This window comes from Macaca nemestrina, chromosome 11, assembly GCF_043159975.1.
Source record: "Macaca nemestrina isolate mMacNem1 chromosome 11, mMacNem.hap1, whole genome shotgun sequence".
NCBI classification, from domain to species: Eukaryota; Metazoa; Chordata; class Mammalia; order Primates; family Cercopithecidae; genus Macaca; species Macaca nemestrina.
This window is the reverse complement of record NC_092135.1, coordinates 138,830,843-138,845,213: the sequence shown is the minus strand read 5'-3', so window position 1 is coordinate 138,845,213 and position 14,371 is coordinate 138,830,843. Positions and strand designations below refer to the sequence as shown.

The 14,371-nt window shown below is 60.3% G+C and overlaps 1 protein-coding gene across 30 annotated transcripts in view; it reads left to right on the top strand.

Annotated features, from left to right (window-relative positions):
• Positions 1–14,371, top strand: part of LOC105473779 (kinesin family member 1A) — a 108,744-nt gene that overhangs the window by 75,707 nt on the left and 18,666 nt on the right. For 11 of the 30 annotated variants that reach the window (XM_011727799.3, XM_011727798.3, XM_071073738.1 and 8 more), the window contains 10 exons: positions 57–142; positions 1,205–1,343; positions 1,471–1,642; positions 1,861–1,951; positions 3,317–3,435; positions 4,394–4,449; positions 6,006–6,114; positions 7,032–7,098; positions 7,255–7,339; positions 10,229–10,334. In XM_011727799.3, coding sequence (XP_011726101.1) covers positions 57–142; positions 1,205–1,343; positions 1,471–1,642; positions 1,861–1,951; positions 3,317–3,435; positions 4,394–4,449; positions 6,006–6,114; positions 7,032–7,098; positions 7,255–7,339; positions 10,229–10,334 — 1,030 coding nt within the window. Of the gene's footprint in view, positions 1–56; positions 143–1,204; positions 1,344–1,467; positions 1,643–1,860; positions 1,952–3,316; positions 3,436–4,393; positions 4,450–6,005; positions 6,115–7,031; positions 7,099–7,254; positions 7,340–10,228; positions 10,335–12,728; positions 12,756–14,371 lie in introns of all 30 variants that reach the window. The other 19 variants (XM_011727784.2, XM_011727793.3, XM_071073736.1 and 16 more) reach the window with 3 other exon arrangements.

The following is a 14,371-nucleotide window of genomic DNA, read 5'->3' as shown; positions in this document are numbered from 1 at the left end:
ACACCCACCTCAGGGGACAAGCTGGGCTCCAACCATTTGCTCCATTTCTCCTGCAGCCGATGAAGAGGCCCCCGATTATGGCTCTGGCGTCCGCCAGTCGGGAACTGCTAAAATCTCCTTTGACGACCAGCATTTTGAAAAGGTACCAAGCTCCCTCCCAAGTCCCAGACCTGGAGGTGCCTGGCGCTCACTGGAGTCCTGTGCACTTTGCTCCTCTAACGCCCCTGTCTCATCCCACGGGCCTTAAGTCCTCTTGGGGTTCTTCCCTCTGGTCCAGAGCACTGAGTCTGCCCTGTCTCTAAGCACACCACGCCCCTTTTCCCGGGTTTGCCCTGACCCCTGGATCCGCCCATCTCCCACCAAGACCGCTCCAGGGTCCAAGCCGGGGTGCAGAGCAGGTAGACAACACTAGCCTCCAGAACAGACACTGAGGTGCAGCCATCCCCACCCTGTCTCCCTTCTCTGGAGCAGTTCTCCTCTGGGTCCCCACAGGACAGCGCATCCCACTGCCCCCTTCGCCTGCTCCCTGCCTGCCACCCAGTGAGAATGAGGGGCCCCCTGAGGCTGCCTACCTGCGGTCCTCATGTGAAGGGCCAGCGCTGTGTCCAGTGGCACCTGGACCACTCAGTCTCCTCTTCCGCTCTTGAGAGAGAGAGAGAGGTGGAGGAAGGTCCCCAAAGTGCACCCCAGGCCATGCTCAGGTGGCTCCTGCCCCCAGATTCTTAGACTCGCTTCTCACCCGTGCCCACCTGGCCATGCCGTCACCCGGAACCTGGGTGACCTACTCCCTGAGCGAGGTGGTCTGTCTGCCCAACACCTTTTCTCTTAGAGGGGCTGTCGGTATTGGGGGTGCCCAAGAAGGGGAGGGGAGAGAGCTAACCTGCTGGGCAAGGGGCCCTGGCAGGCGGAGGTCCGGCTGAACTGAAGACCAGAGAGGCCGGTGGTAAGTTGTTTCCAGGACAGCTCAGACTTCACATAGTCGTAGGCTATAGAATCCAAAGACACACATCCACAGCAGGGGAAACTGAGGCCTGGGGAGGTGGGTGACCCCCACAAGGCAGGGGCAGGTCTGGTGCATGGGTTCATGGAGGCCCCAGCCCAGGCTCTGGGTGGCACAGCCCTCCGGTGGGCCTGTGACAGGGTCTGCGGTGCCCCTCCCCAGCCAGCTTCTGGCTCTCTTTGACTCTGGTCCCCCTCTGATCAGTTCCAGTCTGAGTCTTGCCCCGTGGTGGGGATGTCCCGCTCGGGAACCTCCCAGGAAGAGCTTCGCATTGTGGAGGGCCAGGGCCAGGGCGCAGACGTGGGGCCCTCAGCCGACGAAGTCAACAACAACACCTGTTCAGGTGGGTTCCCCAGCCCAGCTGCCCAGGGCGTGGGGCATGCTGAGACCTGGTTCCTGAGCCCGGCCCAGGCCTGTGGCTGGAAGACAATATGGTCTGGAGGTCCATGACTCTCCTTGACTCCCAGCAGCGGTGCCCCCAGAAGGCCTCCTCCTAGACAGCTCCGAGAAAGCCGCCCTGGACGGGCCCCTGGACACTGCCCTGGACCACCTCCGCCTGGGCAGTACCTTCACCTTCCGTGTGACAGTCCTGCAAGCGTCCAGCATCTCTGCCGAATACGCTGACATCTTCTGCCAGTTCAAGTGAGCCCTGCTGCCTTTGTGTCCCCGTGCCGCGCAGGGACTCTGTGCCCGAAGCTCCCCTGCCTGGGCACTGAGCAGGGTGCAGGCCATGTTGGTGCCATGTCGGCCCAGCCCCAGCACCCTGAATGCCCCAGCGCCCTCATGTGAAGTGATTCCACCTGGTAAGGTCTTGTCCCAAGTCCCACACCCCATACCAAAGCACCTCTTCTGCTTTGCAGCTTCATCCACCGCCACGATGAGGCCTTCTCCACGGAGCCCCTGAAGAACACAGGCAGAGGGCCCCCACTCGGCTTCTACCATGTCCAGAACGTACGTCCCTGGGTGCTTCTCCCATCCCTGCCACCGACGAACCCTCCCAGGGCCTCTCTGAGCATGGCTCATTCTCCCTCTTCTGAACACCAGTTGTGGGCCAGGGCTGCCCTGAGCACCAGGAACTCCAGTGCCCGGCAGGGTGTAGGAGTGATTTCTGGGCAGTGGGAGACCCTTGATGGGTTTACAGCTGGGAGATGGGGGCTGCTCAGAGCCCCTGAGAGCTGCCCATGGTGAGCATAGAGCCGATGGGGAGCCGGATGCAGGTGCAGTGGGGCCTGGGGTTTGTACTGAGGGCTGCGGGTGCTCAGTGAGGGCAGCCCTGGCTTGAGTGTTGGGAATGGGAAGGAGGCAGGGTCACAGGGGCTGCAGGGTGCCGGCAATGTCCTGAGAGGTCTGGAAAACTCCAGGCAGGAGGGTGATGGCAGCTGGGCTGCTAGGGTCATGGAGAGGAGGGGCCTTTAGGGCAGAGCAGCTCCTCCTGGAGGCGGGAGAACTGGGCTCCTGGGGCAGCGGGGGAAAGAGGTGCCTAACAGTGATAAGGAAAGCTACCAGGGAGCCAGGCTTTGAGTGCCAGGCCGCGGGTGTAGATTTGGGAGGGCTGATAACCCGGAGACTCGGTGGGTTAGTTGCCTGGGACTTCTGTCACAAAGCACCATAGACGGGGGCATCTCAAACAACAGAAATGTGGCCTCCCACGGCTCTGGAGGCTGGAAGCTCAGGATGAGGGTGTGGGCAGGGTCGCCTCCTTCTTAGGCCTCTATCCTTGGCTTATAGAACAGCTGCCTCTTCCTTGTATCTGTCCGCGTGGCCCTCCCCCTCTGCGTGGGTCTGGGCCCAAACTTTCCCTTTTCATAGGGACAGCAGCCATGCTGGATTGGGACCCACTGTGATGACCTCTCTTTAGCTCCATTATCTCTGTAAAGGCCCTATCTCAGGACACACTCTCATTCTGAAGTCCTGGGGTTAGGACTTCAACATATGAATTTGGTGAGGGGGACACGGTCCAACCCGTAACTCTTGCTGAGTGGGGCAGGGCCCAAGAAGGGGCGCTCTGCAGAGACCAGCACTGCCCTCTGTCACCTTTCCCAGCTCTGTGTTCTGAAAGGGCAGCTGACCACGTGGCCCCCGTTCATCCTGGGGAGAGAGGCCGAGAGACACACTCCAGAGTCCGTCTGGGGCATGTGGTGGGAGGAGGGGCTGGGCTGAAGGGCCTAGAGGAGGCTGCTGCCCCTGGGTAGAGGTGGGCCCAGCTAGGGGTCCCAGATCTGGGCCTGAAGCACTTAGCTCACTGATGTGACTCTCCTTCCCCCTTGAATGTGGCCTGGCCGTGCCCTCCTGTCCTCCCACCTGCCTGCCCACCAGATCGCAGTGGAGGTGACCAAGTCCTTCATTGAGTACATCAAGAGCCAGCCCATTGTGTTCGAGGTTTTCGGCCACTACCAGCAGCACCCGTTCCCGCCCCTCTGCAAGGACGTGCTCAGGTCAGTGCCCTGGATCGGGGGTTCGGGGTTGCAGTCCTCAAAGCCCCTGCCCAGATCTTTTCATCCAGCTGTCTTGAAGCTGCAGAGCCTATGCACCCCCTGAAACCCACCTCCCCTGCCAATCCAGGAGGCCTTTTGCCCAGGGCTGGCAGGACTCAGAGAGCGATTAAGAGCTCTGGGCCTTCCCACAGCTTCTCTCCTTCAGGACTGCAGAGCGTTCCTTGTGAGCATTGCTTGACCTCCTGCTGGCCTGGGCAGTGTGCAGGGGCTGCCAGCTGTAGGATGCTGGGGTGGCCCCGGGGAGACCACTTCTGCTGCTGACCAAGGACCCCAGGAAAGGGGCCCAGCTGTGCCACACCCTGAGGAAGCCCGGCCTAGCTCCCTCAGTCCATGCAGCCTCCTGAGACCTGGAAAATGGGGGCTCAGAGAGACTCGTGGGGCTGGGACGTGAAGTCAGGACTTCCACTCAGGCCATCTCACCCAAACCCTTGAAGGTGGATAGGAGTGTCTACCCTGGGCCAAGCCGGCGCCTCCTGGGCACCTCGAGTGCAGAGAGAACAGCAGAGGCCTTGGGTGGGCCCTTGTCTTCCCACCTCCAACTCCCCTCAGCTGTCAGGCAGGACTGGGAGCTCAGGGGCCCTCCAGGGTGTCAGGGAAAGAGAAGGGCAATAAAGGCTTTGTTTTGGGGCTGCTTGTCTGTCCTTGGGAGTGCCTGAGGGACTCTGGACTGGAAGCCAGAGCTTGAACCTTGCCCTGGTTTCCTGTGGCCTCTGGGGTGGAATCTGGGGTCCCAAAGGTCCCTCCTCTTCCTCCCACCCAAGCTGGTGGACAGTCTTGGAGAAGAGAGGGCGGGAGGGGGCAGGGATGGGCACCTGGGGCCAGTAGCCCTCTGTCTCCTTCTGACCCCTCCCACCCAGGGTCCCACAAACACCTCACACTGGTGTTTCTTTCTCCACAGCCCCCTGAGGCCCTCGCGCCGCCACTTCCCTCGGGTCATGCCACTGTCCAAGCCAGGTAGGAAGGGTCTCTGGAGCCATCTCAGGGCAATGGGCTCCCCTCACTGTGGGTGCTGTAGTGGGCTGGGCCCCCGCAGTGGATGCTGTCCTCTGTGACGGGGCTGTGCCCTCCCAGGCACTCTGGGGCCACCCTGAGCCTGTCAGGCCTCATGGGGTCCCCATGGAGCAAGGGTCTGCCCTGTGCCCAGAGAGTAGCCTGGAGCTGGTGGCAGAGGTGTGGGGAGCCGAGGAAGGAAGACAGCAAGGGGGCTGGGGGCTTTGACGGGACTTCAGGCATCTCAGCTGAACACAGAAAGGTAGAGATTTGGGGGTGAAGGGCAGTCTAGGAAGCTCCTTCATGGGGGTCCAAGGCTGGAGGTGGGAGTGAGAGCGTGGGGTCAGTCAGGGAGGAGTATTTGTCAGAGCTTTTGCCCGGAGCCTGGAGCCTCTGCCTGTGGGAACAGGTGGGTCGTGGAATAGCACTTGAGATTCATTGGCTTTTAGTTAAAAGAGTGGAGTTTATTCCCTGCAAGACCAAAACCCGAGGACATGGTTGGGGGAGAGCTAAAGGCAGCCAGACTGAGGCCTGGCAGGTGTGGCTGAGTCCCTCACAGCCCAGAACCCTTCTGAAGGAGGGAGTGTGGTCCCAGGCACCAGCGCCCCAGAGGGTAGGGGCCTGTGTGAGAAGCTGCCTCTGCAGCTGGTGGGTGGAGGCACTGGGTCTGCACACGTGGTGACTAGGTGTCAGCCTCTTGTGCCTGCCTTGCAAGGACCCTGTCCTTTGAACCCCTGTAAGATGAAGGTTTGCAGGCTGAGGACACTGTGGGAGGACACCCTCCAGCTGCTGCAGAGCCAGTCCCTGGTCCGTACAGGTTTTGTGGCCCGCAGTATGGGTTCCCTGAGATTCAGTCTTCCCCACAGCCTGCAAGAAAGACCTGTAGATCCATATTTGTAGGGGAGGTGGAGGAGGCTCAGATGGGACTTGCTAGAGGAGGACCTGTGTGATGTGTCTCAGAGAAGGGAGTGGTGGACAGAGGTGGGTGAAGGATGTGAGGACAGAGGCTGTTTGTCAGGAGCTGGACACGAGTGGAGGGCCAGTGGGAGCTGAGGGACAGGGCCTCTTGGGCCAGGCCTGGGTGCTGGTGAGATGTGCTTGGACTGGTGCAGTAGGCTGTAGCCAAGGTGTGGTGTAGGCGATGGGCCTGGCAGCATGGCAGAGGGGCCCCGTGAGGGTTGTGGGGCTTTTGAACAAGTGTATCTGTGGCTGCCCTGTTGGTTCTTGGGGTCTTGACCACTGTTCTCCTCATGAGCTGTGCCCAGTGTGCATGGCCACGTAGCTTTCCTAGCCGGGGCACAGAGAACGTGAGCGTCCGTGTGACGTGCTGAGGCCAGAGTGCCCAGGACCCCGTGTATCTTGGGAATGGCTGGGGTTGGCTGGTTGTTTCCCTTGAGGAGGGGGAGGTGCCCTCACTGCCTCTGAGCCCCCTTGGCCCTGGCACCTCCTCCTTGAGTGTGCCCTTGGCACGTGATGGGTCAGGTCTCCCATCCATGCATGCCGCCTTCCTGTCCCTACAGTACCCGCCACCAAGCTCAGCACACTGACGCGGCCCTGTCCGGGGCCCTGCCACTGCAAGTACGACCTGCTGGTCTACTTCGAGATCTGTGAGCTGGAGGCCAATGGCGAGTGAGTGCTGGTGCTGGGACCCCCAGGGTGTGAGTGTGGGGGGGATGGGGCGGAGAGGGACGAGGACCTGAGCTGCCTGAGGGATGCCAGCATCCAGTCATCCTTCCAGCAGGTGTTCACTGCAGACCTCTTGTGGGCCCAGCCTCATCTTGGTCCTGGGGAGTAAAAGCAGACAAAGCTCCCCGCTGTCCTGGAGGAACTGGCATGGGGGGCAGGGAGGTGCTGGACAGATAAGCACCTGAATTGGTGGCCCCATGGTCCTGAGCACTAGGACAGCAAACCAGGACATGGGTCGGGGACGGGGCGGCAGAAGACACTTACAAAGTGATCAAGGGACTTTTGAGCAAAGACCTGAAGGAGGTGGGAGGGGAGCCCTGAGGCCCTGGGGAGGCAGGTTCCTGGGCCCCAGTGCTGAGGCCAGTGGGGATCTGCCTGGTGCCCTGGGGGCAGCTGGGAGCTGGGCTGTAGCTGGCAGCTCAGGGTGGGGCCTGGTGGAGACTCAGGTCCTTGCTCAGAGTGGGACAGGAGCCTTAGAGGTTGGAGCAGATGAGCCCATCTGCTAGGATTTCCTCTGGATCCTCTGGTCTTGGGTTGCGGATCTGCAGGGCACCAGGGAAAGCAGAGGACGCTTGGGAACTTACAAAGATCCAGCCCAGAGGGACCAGGCCGTGCCATACTGTGTCTCCCTGTTGGACACCCTGCCAGTCCAGTGGGCAGGGCTGGGAGGCAATAGCCAAGGAGGCCTGGTGGGTTTCTGTGCTCAGCTGACCCTGGTCTCCATGGATCAGGCCGCCTGATCTTCACCAGAGGGAGCTGCTGATTTTTCCCTGTTTTTGCTCCCATTCACTGTGTCCTGTGCTGCAGGGAGGGCAGGGAGGAGGGGCCGGCCGCTCCTCACATGTGTCTCTCTCTTCCAGTTACATCCCAGCCGTGGTGGACCACCGTGGGGGCATGCCATGCATGGGGACCTTCCTCCTCCACCAGGTGTGAGCCCCTCCCAGCCCTACCCTGCCTGTGTCCCCTCCCCAACCTCCACCAGGTGTGAACCTCTCCCTGCCCCTACCCTGCCTGTGTCCCCCTCCCTGACCCCAAGTGGCCCCCTGAGCCGTCTGATCATATCCTCTCACCTGGCACCGGCAGGGCATCCAGCGACGGATAACAGTGACACTGCTGCACGAGACAGGCAGCCATATCCGCTGGAAGGAAGTGCGCGAGCTGGTCGTGGGTGAGCACAGTGTGGGGGCTGCCTTGGGGGGTGGGGCCGAGCTGGTGGGAAGAGTACAGACCCTGAGCTGGATGCCCAGGTTCTAATCACACCTCTGCGTCTGTTGCTGCGTGACCCTGGCCAAGTCACATAACCTCTCTGTGGGTCACCTCCTCGCCTGAAAAGGAGAGCCTTGGACCTGGGTGGCGATCTGCAAATTTCTATTTAATCAGTGTATTGGACTTCTGGGGCTGCCGTGACAACATGCCACAAACCAGGTAGCTTCAGACAGCAGACATTTATCATCTCACACTTCTGGAGGCCCGAAGTCCAAAATCAAGGTTCCGGCAAGAGACACTCTCTCTGAAACCTGCTGGGGAAAATCCTTCCCTGCCTCTTCCAGCTCCTGGTGGTGGCCAGCATCTTGGGTGACCCTGGCCTGCAGACGCATCACTGCATTTTCACAGGCTTCTGCTGTCCTGTGTCTTGCTGTAGCCCTTTCTCCTAAGGACATCTGGCGGGTCGGATTAGAGGCCCATCCTGCTCCAGGGTTGACCGTATCTTTACTCAGCTTGATCACCTCTGCAAAGCCCTACTTCCAAATAAGGTCCCATTTGGACGTCCTGGAGGGCAGGACTTCCACGTATATTTTTCGGGGTCACAATTCCGCCCATAACCATCACCAAAGATCTTGGACACTCTTTCTTCCATGACCTCATATTTTGAACTCGGGTCCACCAAATGTTTCCTTTGCTAAGGTGGAAAGAATTTGTCTTCTCAGTTTTCATTCAAGGAGGCAGACAGTCATCCATTCAGTGTGTCACTAGCATGAGGCCAGCCCAGCCCTGCCTTGCCCGACATTGCCATGGCCGGGCTGGGTGACCGCTCAAGGTGACTTCCCTGGGGCTGGACTCGTCACCCTGTGTCCCAGTGCAGGACTGTAAACAGGAAGTTCCAGGCACACCAGGATACATGCTTATGTTTTACAAGTTTTGTGTCTAATTTCACATGAATCAGAAAGTCATGGAACAAGCACCCGAACCCTCCTTTCAGAGGTTGTTTAGGGCAAGCCTAAAAGAGTGAATTGATTTACAGGCAGAATGTTAGCAAATACACAGCTTATGGACCCGGCCACATGGTAGTTGAGGAACGATCCCTGGGGCACCACTGCCCCATATTCTGAGTCCTGGTCTCACTTCCCTCAAGGCAGACAGGAGAGAAGGAAGCGGGGAAGCTGGATCTGCATGGTTGAAAGGACGCATCCCCCGGGCCTCAGCCCGTTGCCCCTCAGACCCTGCCTGCTCAGATCCCACATTCTTTTCCCCACCTCCTTTCTAAAAATGCCAACAGGAGTGTCTGTTTATGTGGGGTGGGGGGAATCAGGGATGCTATTTAAGGGGATATGGGGAGATATGGTATGGACCCCAGTGCCCCCCTTCAGGCTAAGGGGTTTGGGCTCAGCCTCTCTGGGCTTCATAACTGAGCAGCCCTGTGATTGCACTCAGGGCAAAGAGCAGCCAAGTCACTTTCTGGGGAGTACCTAGCCTCTCTCCTGCTCCTCACCTGGGACCTGATCTCACTGTTCACAGCCTTCTCCGAGCTCAGCATCCCTCCCAAGAGGGCCATGGGACTTTCCAGCCCTGTGAGTTGGACAAGACTGTGGGCACAGGGTCAGTGAAAGGGATGAAAGTCAAGGAGAGACCCCAGGTGTCCATGAGCAGTGAGTGGGTGCACCCTTGGAGGCAGGGGAGGGAGTCGAGGTGCGGACAACAGAGGCTCAGGACCCCAGCCCAACCCCTGGCACTCTGCCCAGACCAGCAGGCTCATGGGTGTCAGTTTTGTGGGCCAGGTACTTAGTCAGACTCAGAGCAGGCTGAACACCGCTCAAGTGCAGGCCCCGAGGGCTGGGAGTGGCTGCACCGCCCTCCCCGAGGGCTGGGAGTGGCTCTGCCCAGGCAGCAGTCCCTGCAGCTGAGCTGCTTCTCTGCCATGGGTGCTGCCCCGCATGGACCCAGAGGGCCCTGGCATAGGGAAGGGCACTTTGCTGGGATCCACCTGCCTCCTCCCAGGACCAAGGTGCTGCAAGGTCATGGGTCGGAGTTCCAGCAATGGGCTGAGGCAGGCCCAGTGTGCACCTGTCAACACAAAATCCTAGCATGTCCTGGGTTTTGTCTTGTCCATGCGTGGTGGAGGAGAGGGAAGCCTGTCGTTCCTTCCTGATGCAACAAAGAAAATGTGCACATGTTTGTTTACTCCTTTGAATGAGCAGAACTGTCACTGTCTGGCCAAGAAATTACTAGGTGAAGCCACTAGGCAGTTTTCCTGCCTGATAACAGCTCTGGTGTCTTTCACAGAGACAGACAGACACCCCCAGTGCATACATCTTAGCGGGCTCTCCTGGAAATGCCCCTTGTAAGAAGAGGTTATATGGCACAGATAGTGTCCTCTCCTCTCCCCTCCCATCCCTCCCCTCCTCTGCTCTCCTTTCCCTGCCTCCCTCCTTCCCTCCCTCCCTCCCTTTCCTTGTTATTATCATTATTTTTAGGTGTAAGAGGAAGCAGGAACATTCCTCCTCTGTGTCTTGCTTAGCCTTCCTTTTCCAGCAGTCGGGAAGGCCTATGGTTTCCAGGCTAAGCACCTGCATTTGTCAGTGTGTGTACGGGGGTGTTCACTGTGGCTGAGAGACAGACAGACAAGAAAGACCGTGGAGCAGTAACTGCACATGGCCCCTGGGTCGCCGAGGACCCTGCAGGGCCTCCCTGTTCCCCCTGGCACTGCCTCTGACCAATGCTTTAGTGACCACGTGGGGAGCTGGCTTGCTGACAGCACCCTCACCTGAGGCAGCCAGCAGGGCCCAGGGTCCCACCTGCCCCCTGGGAAGTGACCCGTGCCCCGTTGCCTTTTCTGCAGGCCGCATCCGAAACACTCCAGAGACTGACGAGTCCCTGATCGACCCCAACATCTTGTCTCTCAATATCCTCTCTTCCGGATACATTCACCCAGCCCAAGATGACCGGTGAGTCAGAGACTCCCTGAAGACAGGCCCAGGGCATGTTCCCAGCCTGCGAGGCCCTTGGCCAACCCGGCACAGGGTCCAGCCACACAACGTGACCCGCTCAACGCTCTCCTGTCCCTCCCTCCTGGCACCTGCAGGAGCTGCGCGGTGAGGGGCTGGTGGCCTCTGCGCCCCCGACTCCTCGTTTGTGCACCCCGTCGCTGGTTCAGGCATCATCCCCATGCCCGTTTGTTCATCACCAAGCAGAGGGGCCAGCTCAGGGGCTGGAGGATGAGCTGAGTGCTGTCCTCGGGAGTTTCGTTGTTGGGTGGTGTGGGGACAAGTGGCTGTATATCCAAGGACCGTGCTGCTGTGGGCAAGTCAGTGGCCTCTGGCAGGCGTCCTGGGGCTAGGGGTCGAGCAGCTGGGGTGGAGCACCCACAGGCACTGCTTGGCACAGGCCCCTCACCACCAGGCTGCTCCTTTCTACACTCCCTTGCATGGCCAAGACCCCACAATCTGGGCAGTCCCAGTCCGACCTCATTTGGGCTGGGGGTTCAGCGCTCTGGGATGTCTGTGGCAGCTCTATCGGGGTCTGCTGGGGTTAGGGGATGGGAGAAGGAGGCAGCCCCTGCGGTTGGCCTGGGCAGGTGGTTCAGCACTACCAGGCACAGCCCTGGTGGGTGGGGATGTCCCTCGGGCTCCACTGCATCCCAGATGCTGCCTTCCAGGGGCTTGGGGAAAGTGGGGCAGGAGCTCCAGTGTCCAGTCCCGGCTGATCCCTGGGGGCTCGACCTGACTCATGATGCACAAACCCAGAGGGGACCCTCAGAGCTGGAGCCGCGGGTGTCTCCATGGCTGTGTTTGTAGGAAAACATCTTTGAGGGCCTCCCTGCAAGGAGAGTCAAGGTCATAAGGAAGGAGGGTGCTGGGGGGCGTCGTCTCCTGTTCTTCTGACTTGGGTCCAGACAGAGCTTGGTTTCATCAGAAACACCCAGAAAGTGAGCTATTGGGGCTTAGCACTGCAGTAAGGAGGGCACTGCAGGGGCAGCCAGGGCAGGGGACAGCTGGATAGCCAGGGTGGGCACAGCGATGAATAGTAGGGGGTGGGGTTGGACAGAGACCTGGGCAGGGCGGATGCAGCTCTGATCCCAGCTCTGCCTGTGGCCTTCCAGAGGGAACTTGCCCTGCAGTCATGTCCACAGGAGGGCAGATGCAGCTCTGGTCCCAGCCCTGCCTGTGGCCTTCCAGAGGGAACTTGCCCTGCACTCATGTCCACAGGAGGGTGGAGAATTCGGGGGTGTTCTATGTGGAGGTGGCGCCATGATGGGGGGAACACGTCTGGGACAGGGGCAGGTGAGGCAGACCAGGTGGGATGGGTCGGAGCTTGGGGGCTTCCTCGTGCCTTGCTTCTCCTGCCACCATGAGAACGCTCCCTGGTGAGGCGTGGAGAAGGCCTGGAGCCCCCAGCACGGGCACTGCCTGCAGGGTGTGGGCTGCTGTCCCTGGGCTGTGGGGGACCAGGAACTGGAGTCGGGGGTGGGGCCCAGAAGGGCAGGTCTGCTATGTGAGATGTGCTTTGGATCCCAGGAGATGACCTCATTACCTGATTTTCCTGACCTCTGACCCTCCCTCAGCCCAGGCAGCTCCTGGGGTGGGGTGGGCAGGGCCTCCAGCCCCCCAACCCCACCTGCTATCTCCCTGCACAGAGGGCTGAGTTTCTGAGGTCTTCCTCAGATCAGCTGCCATGGGTGACATAGGAGGGAGCAGCTCATGGCTGGACCTCAGGCCCCTGTTCCTGGAGGCCCGAGAACCTGTCACTGAAGGGGCTTTGGCCACACACCTGAAGGGCTGTGAGACATGGGGCCGGTCCCACGGTGCCTCTGGGGTTGGTGCAGTCCTGTGCTGGGGTCGTGGCCCTGGGTCTGAGAAAGGAGGAAGGCGCGTTGCATGGGCGTGGCCTCCCCGAAGCGGCTTTGGCCGTCGCTTGGCTCCTGCCCGTGCTGGCAGCTCCCTCCCCCAGCCCTGCCCTAGAGCAGTCTCGGGGACTGTCCTCTGCTGGCACCCCCAGGCAGGCACCATCCTGTGGCTTGGCTGACCAGGCCAGTGGGCCTTCCTGTGCCATGGACGGTGCTGGCGTCCTCAGCCCCGTGCGGAGCCGGGCTGCTCCAAGGCCTCTCTCTGCGACATGTGGAGGCTCAGGAGCCCCGGCTTCTGGCTCTGGCCTGGGGCCTCGGCTGCCCATGTGCTTTGCCATGGCCTTGCCTCCCACCTGCTCCCAGGCCCTGTGCTTTGCAGCCTCCCCGGTTCAGAGTGGGCCTGTGGCCACAGGCCGCTTCCCTCTGCCTGTCCCCTGCCCCGCTCCCGCTGCGCTGCCCGGCCCTCACTAACCGTGTGATTGTTTGTGTTTTGCAGGCAGTTTCTTGATTCGGACATACCTAGGTATCATCTGTGTCCCTTGGTTTCATTTCAGCCTCTTCTTTCCTCCCTGCTCCTTCCCTGACCGCCCCCCACACCCCTGAGAAGTTAACTTCCGGCTCCCTGGACTCCTCACACACGTGCTCACCTGTCCTCCTGTTCCTCCCGTCTTCTTTCTTTTTATTCTCTTGGAATCTTGGTTTGATTTATTTATTGCTTTCCCACCCCGTCCTCTTGGCTGAGTCCCTTCTTCCCCAACTCCTGATTCTGGCTGCTTTGTAGTTTCCTGCTCCCCAGTAGACACTGGCTGGCCTCCTGCTCCTCCTGCCCCAGCCTTGCCCGCCCCGCACCACACCTAGCCCTGTGGATGGGCGTGGCATCCCGCACGCTGCTGGCTGGCCCGCTGCCCTTGGCTGCACCACCCTGTGAGGACCAGCCCCACTCCCCTCTCCCTGCAAGGGGCCTTAGCAGGCAGAGCCGTGAGCACAGGGGATGGGGAAGGGCAGACAGGAGCCAGCCCAAGAGACCCTCACACTCTGGCACATTCCACAGCCTCTCGTGAGTCCCTTGCCTGGCCAGGCCAGGAGGAGGGACAGCGGCTCCAGCCACGCTCCTCTGGCTGTGGCCACCAAGCATCCTTTTGTGGAAGTGGCGGGTGGTGAATTCATTAAGAGACCAGAGAGTCCCAGACTCAGGTTGTCCAACAGATTCCCTTTTCCCCGGCTGCAGTGAGGCCCCTGCCCATGCCAGCCTGGGGCAGGGAGTCGGCGAGACCCTGGGGATGGAGGGCCTCCAAGTCCCTAATCCAGACACTGGTGAGAACTCGAGTCTGTTCCAAATGGAAGGTCAAGGCTGCCTGCTCCTGTGTCCCTGCATGACTGTGGCCAGCGTCACGGCAGTTATCCTGTGGGGTGGTGTCTGTGAAGTGAACTGAGCAGCAGAAGGCCTTTCAGACCAATGTTGGGCCTTTAAGCCCTGCAGTCGGGAGTTGTGAGGCTGCTCCTGGCACAGAGGCCCAGGGCAGTGGGGCTTGGCCAGCACTTTCTGAGGCCACATCCTTGTCAGTTCATGTTGCTATGGGTCAGGACAGATGATTGACAACTGTGGCTAAGGGACCGTGGCCAGGAGAAGACTCTGCCCAGGGGTGGCAGGGCCAGAGTCCCCATTGGCATGGTCCCTTGAGCATGTGCACACACACCTCTTTCCATGAACAGATCTTTTCCGAAGGCTGCTGCACCAGCTCTCCCTGGGGACCTGGGTGCAGCAGAGACCCTGTCAAGCGACCGTGTGATGGTGGCTGCACTGAGGAGGGAGCGCAGCCCTGCAGGGCCTGAGCGGGGCCTCCCTCTCCCTGCAGTGAGTCCGGCGGGCTTGCAGGAGGAGGAGACGGCATCTGGTTAGCTGGTCCTGGAGTCAGCTGGCCTGCCTCTGGGAGTTTCCCTATGCTCAGAAAGATCTGGGTTTGGGGAGCCCATCAGCTTGGGCTCTAATTTAGGAGCTGTTTTCTGGGCACGGGGAGGTTTCCGGCCCGTCAGTGTGATCTCATGGCAGGGATTGTCTGTATTTTGTTCAAGTTTGAGCTGTGCAGTGTTTAGGTCCCACACCCTCTGCACATTTGAGGGGATGCTCAGGCTGGTCCC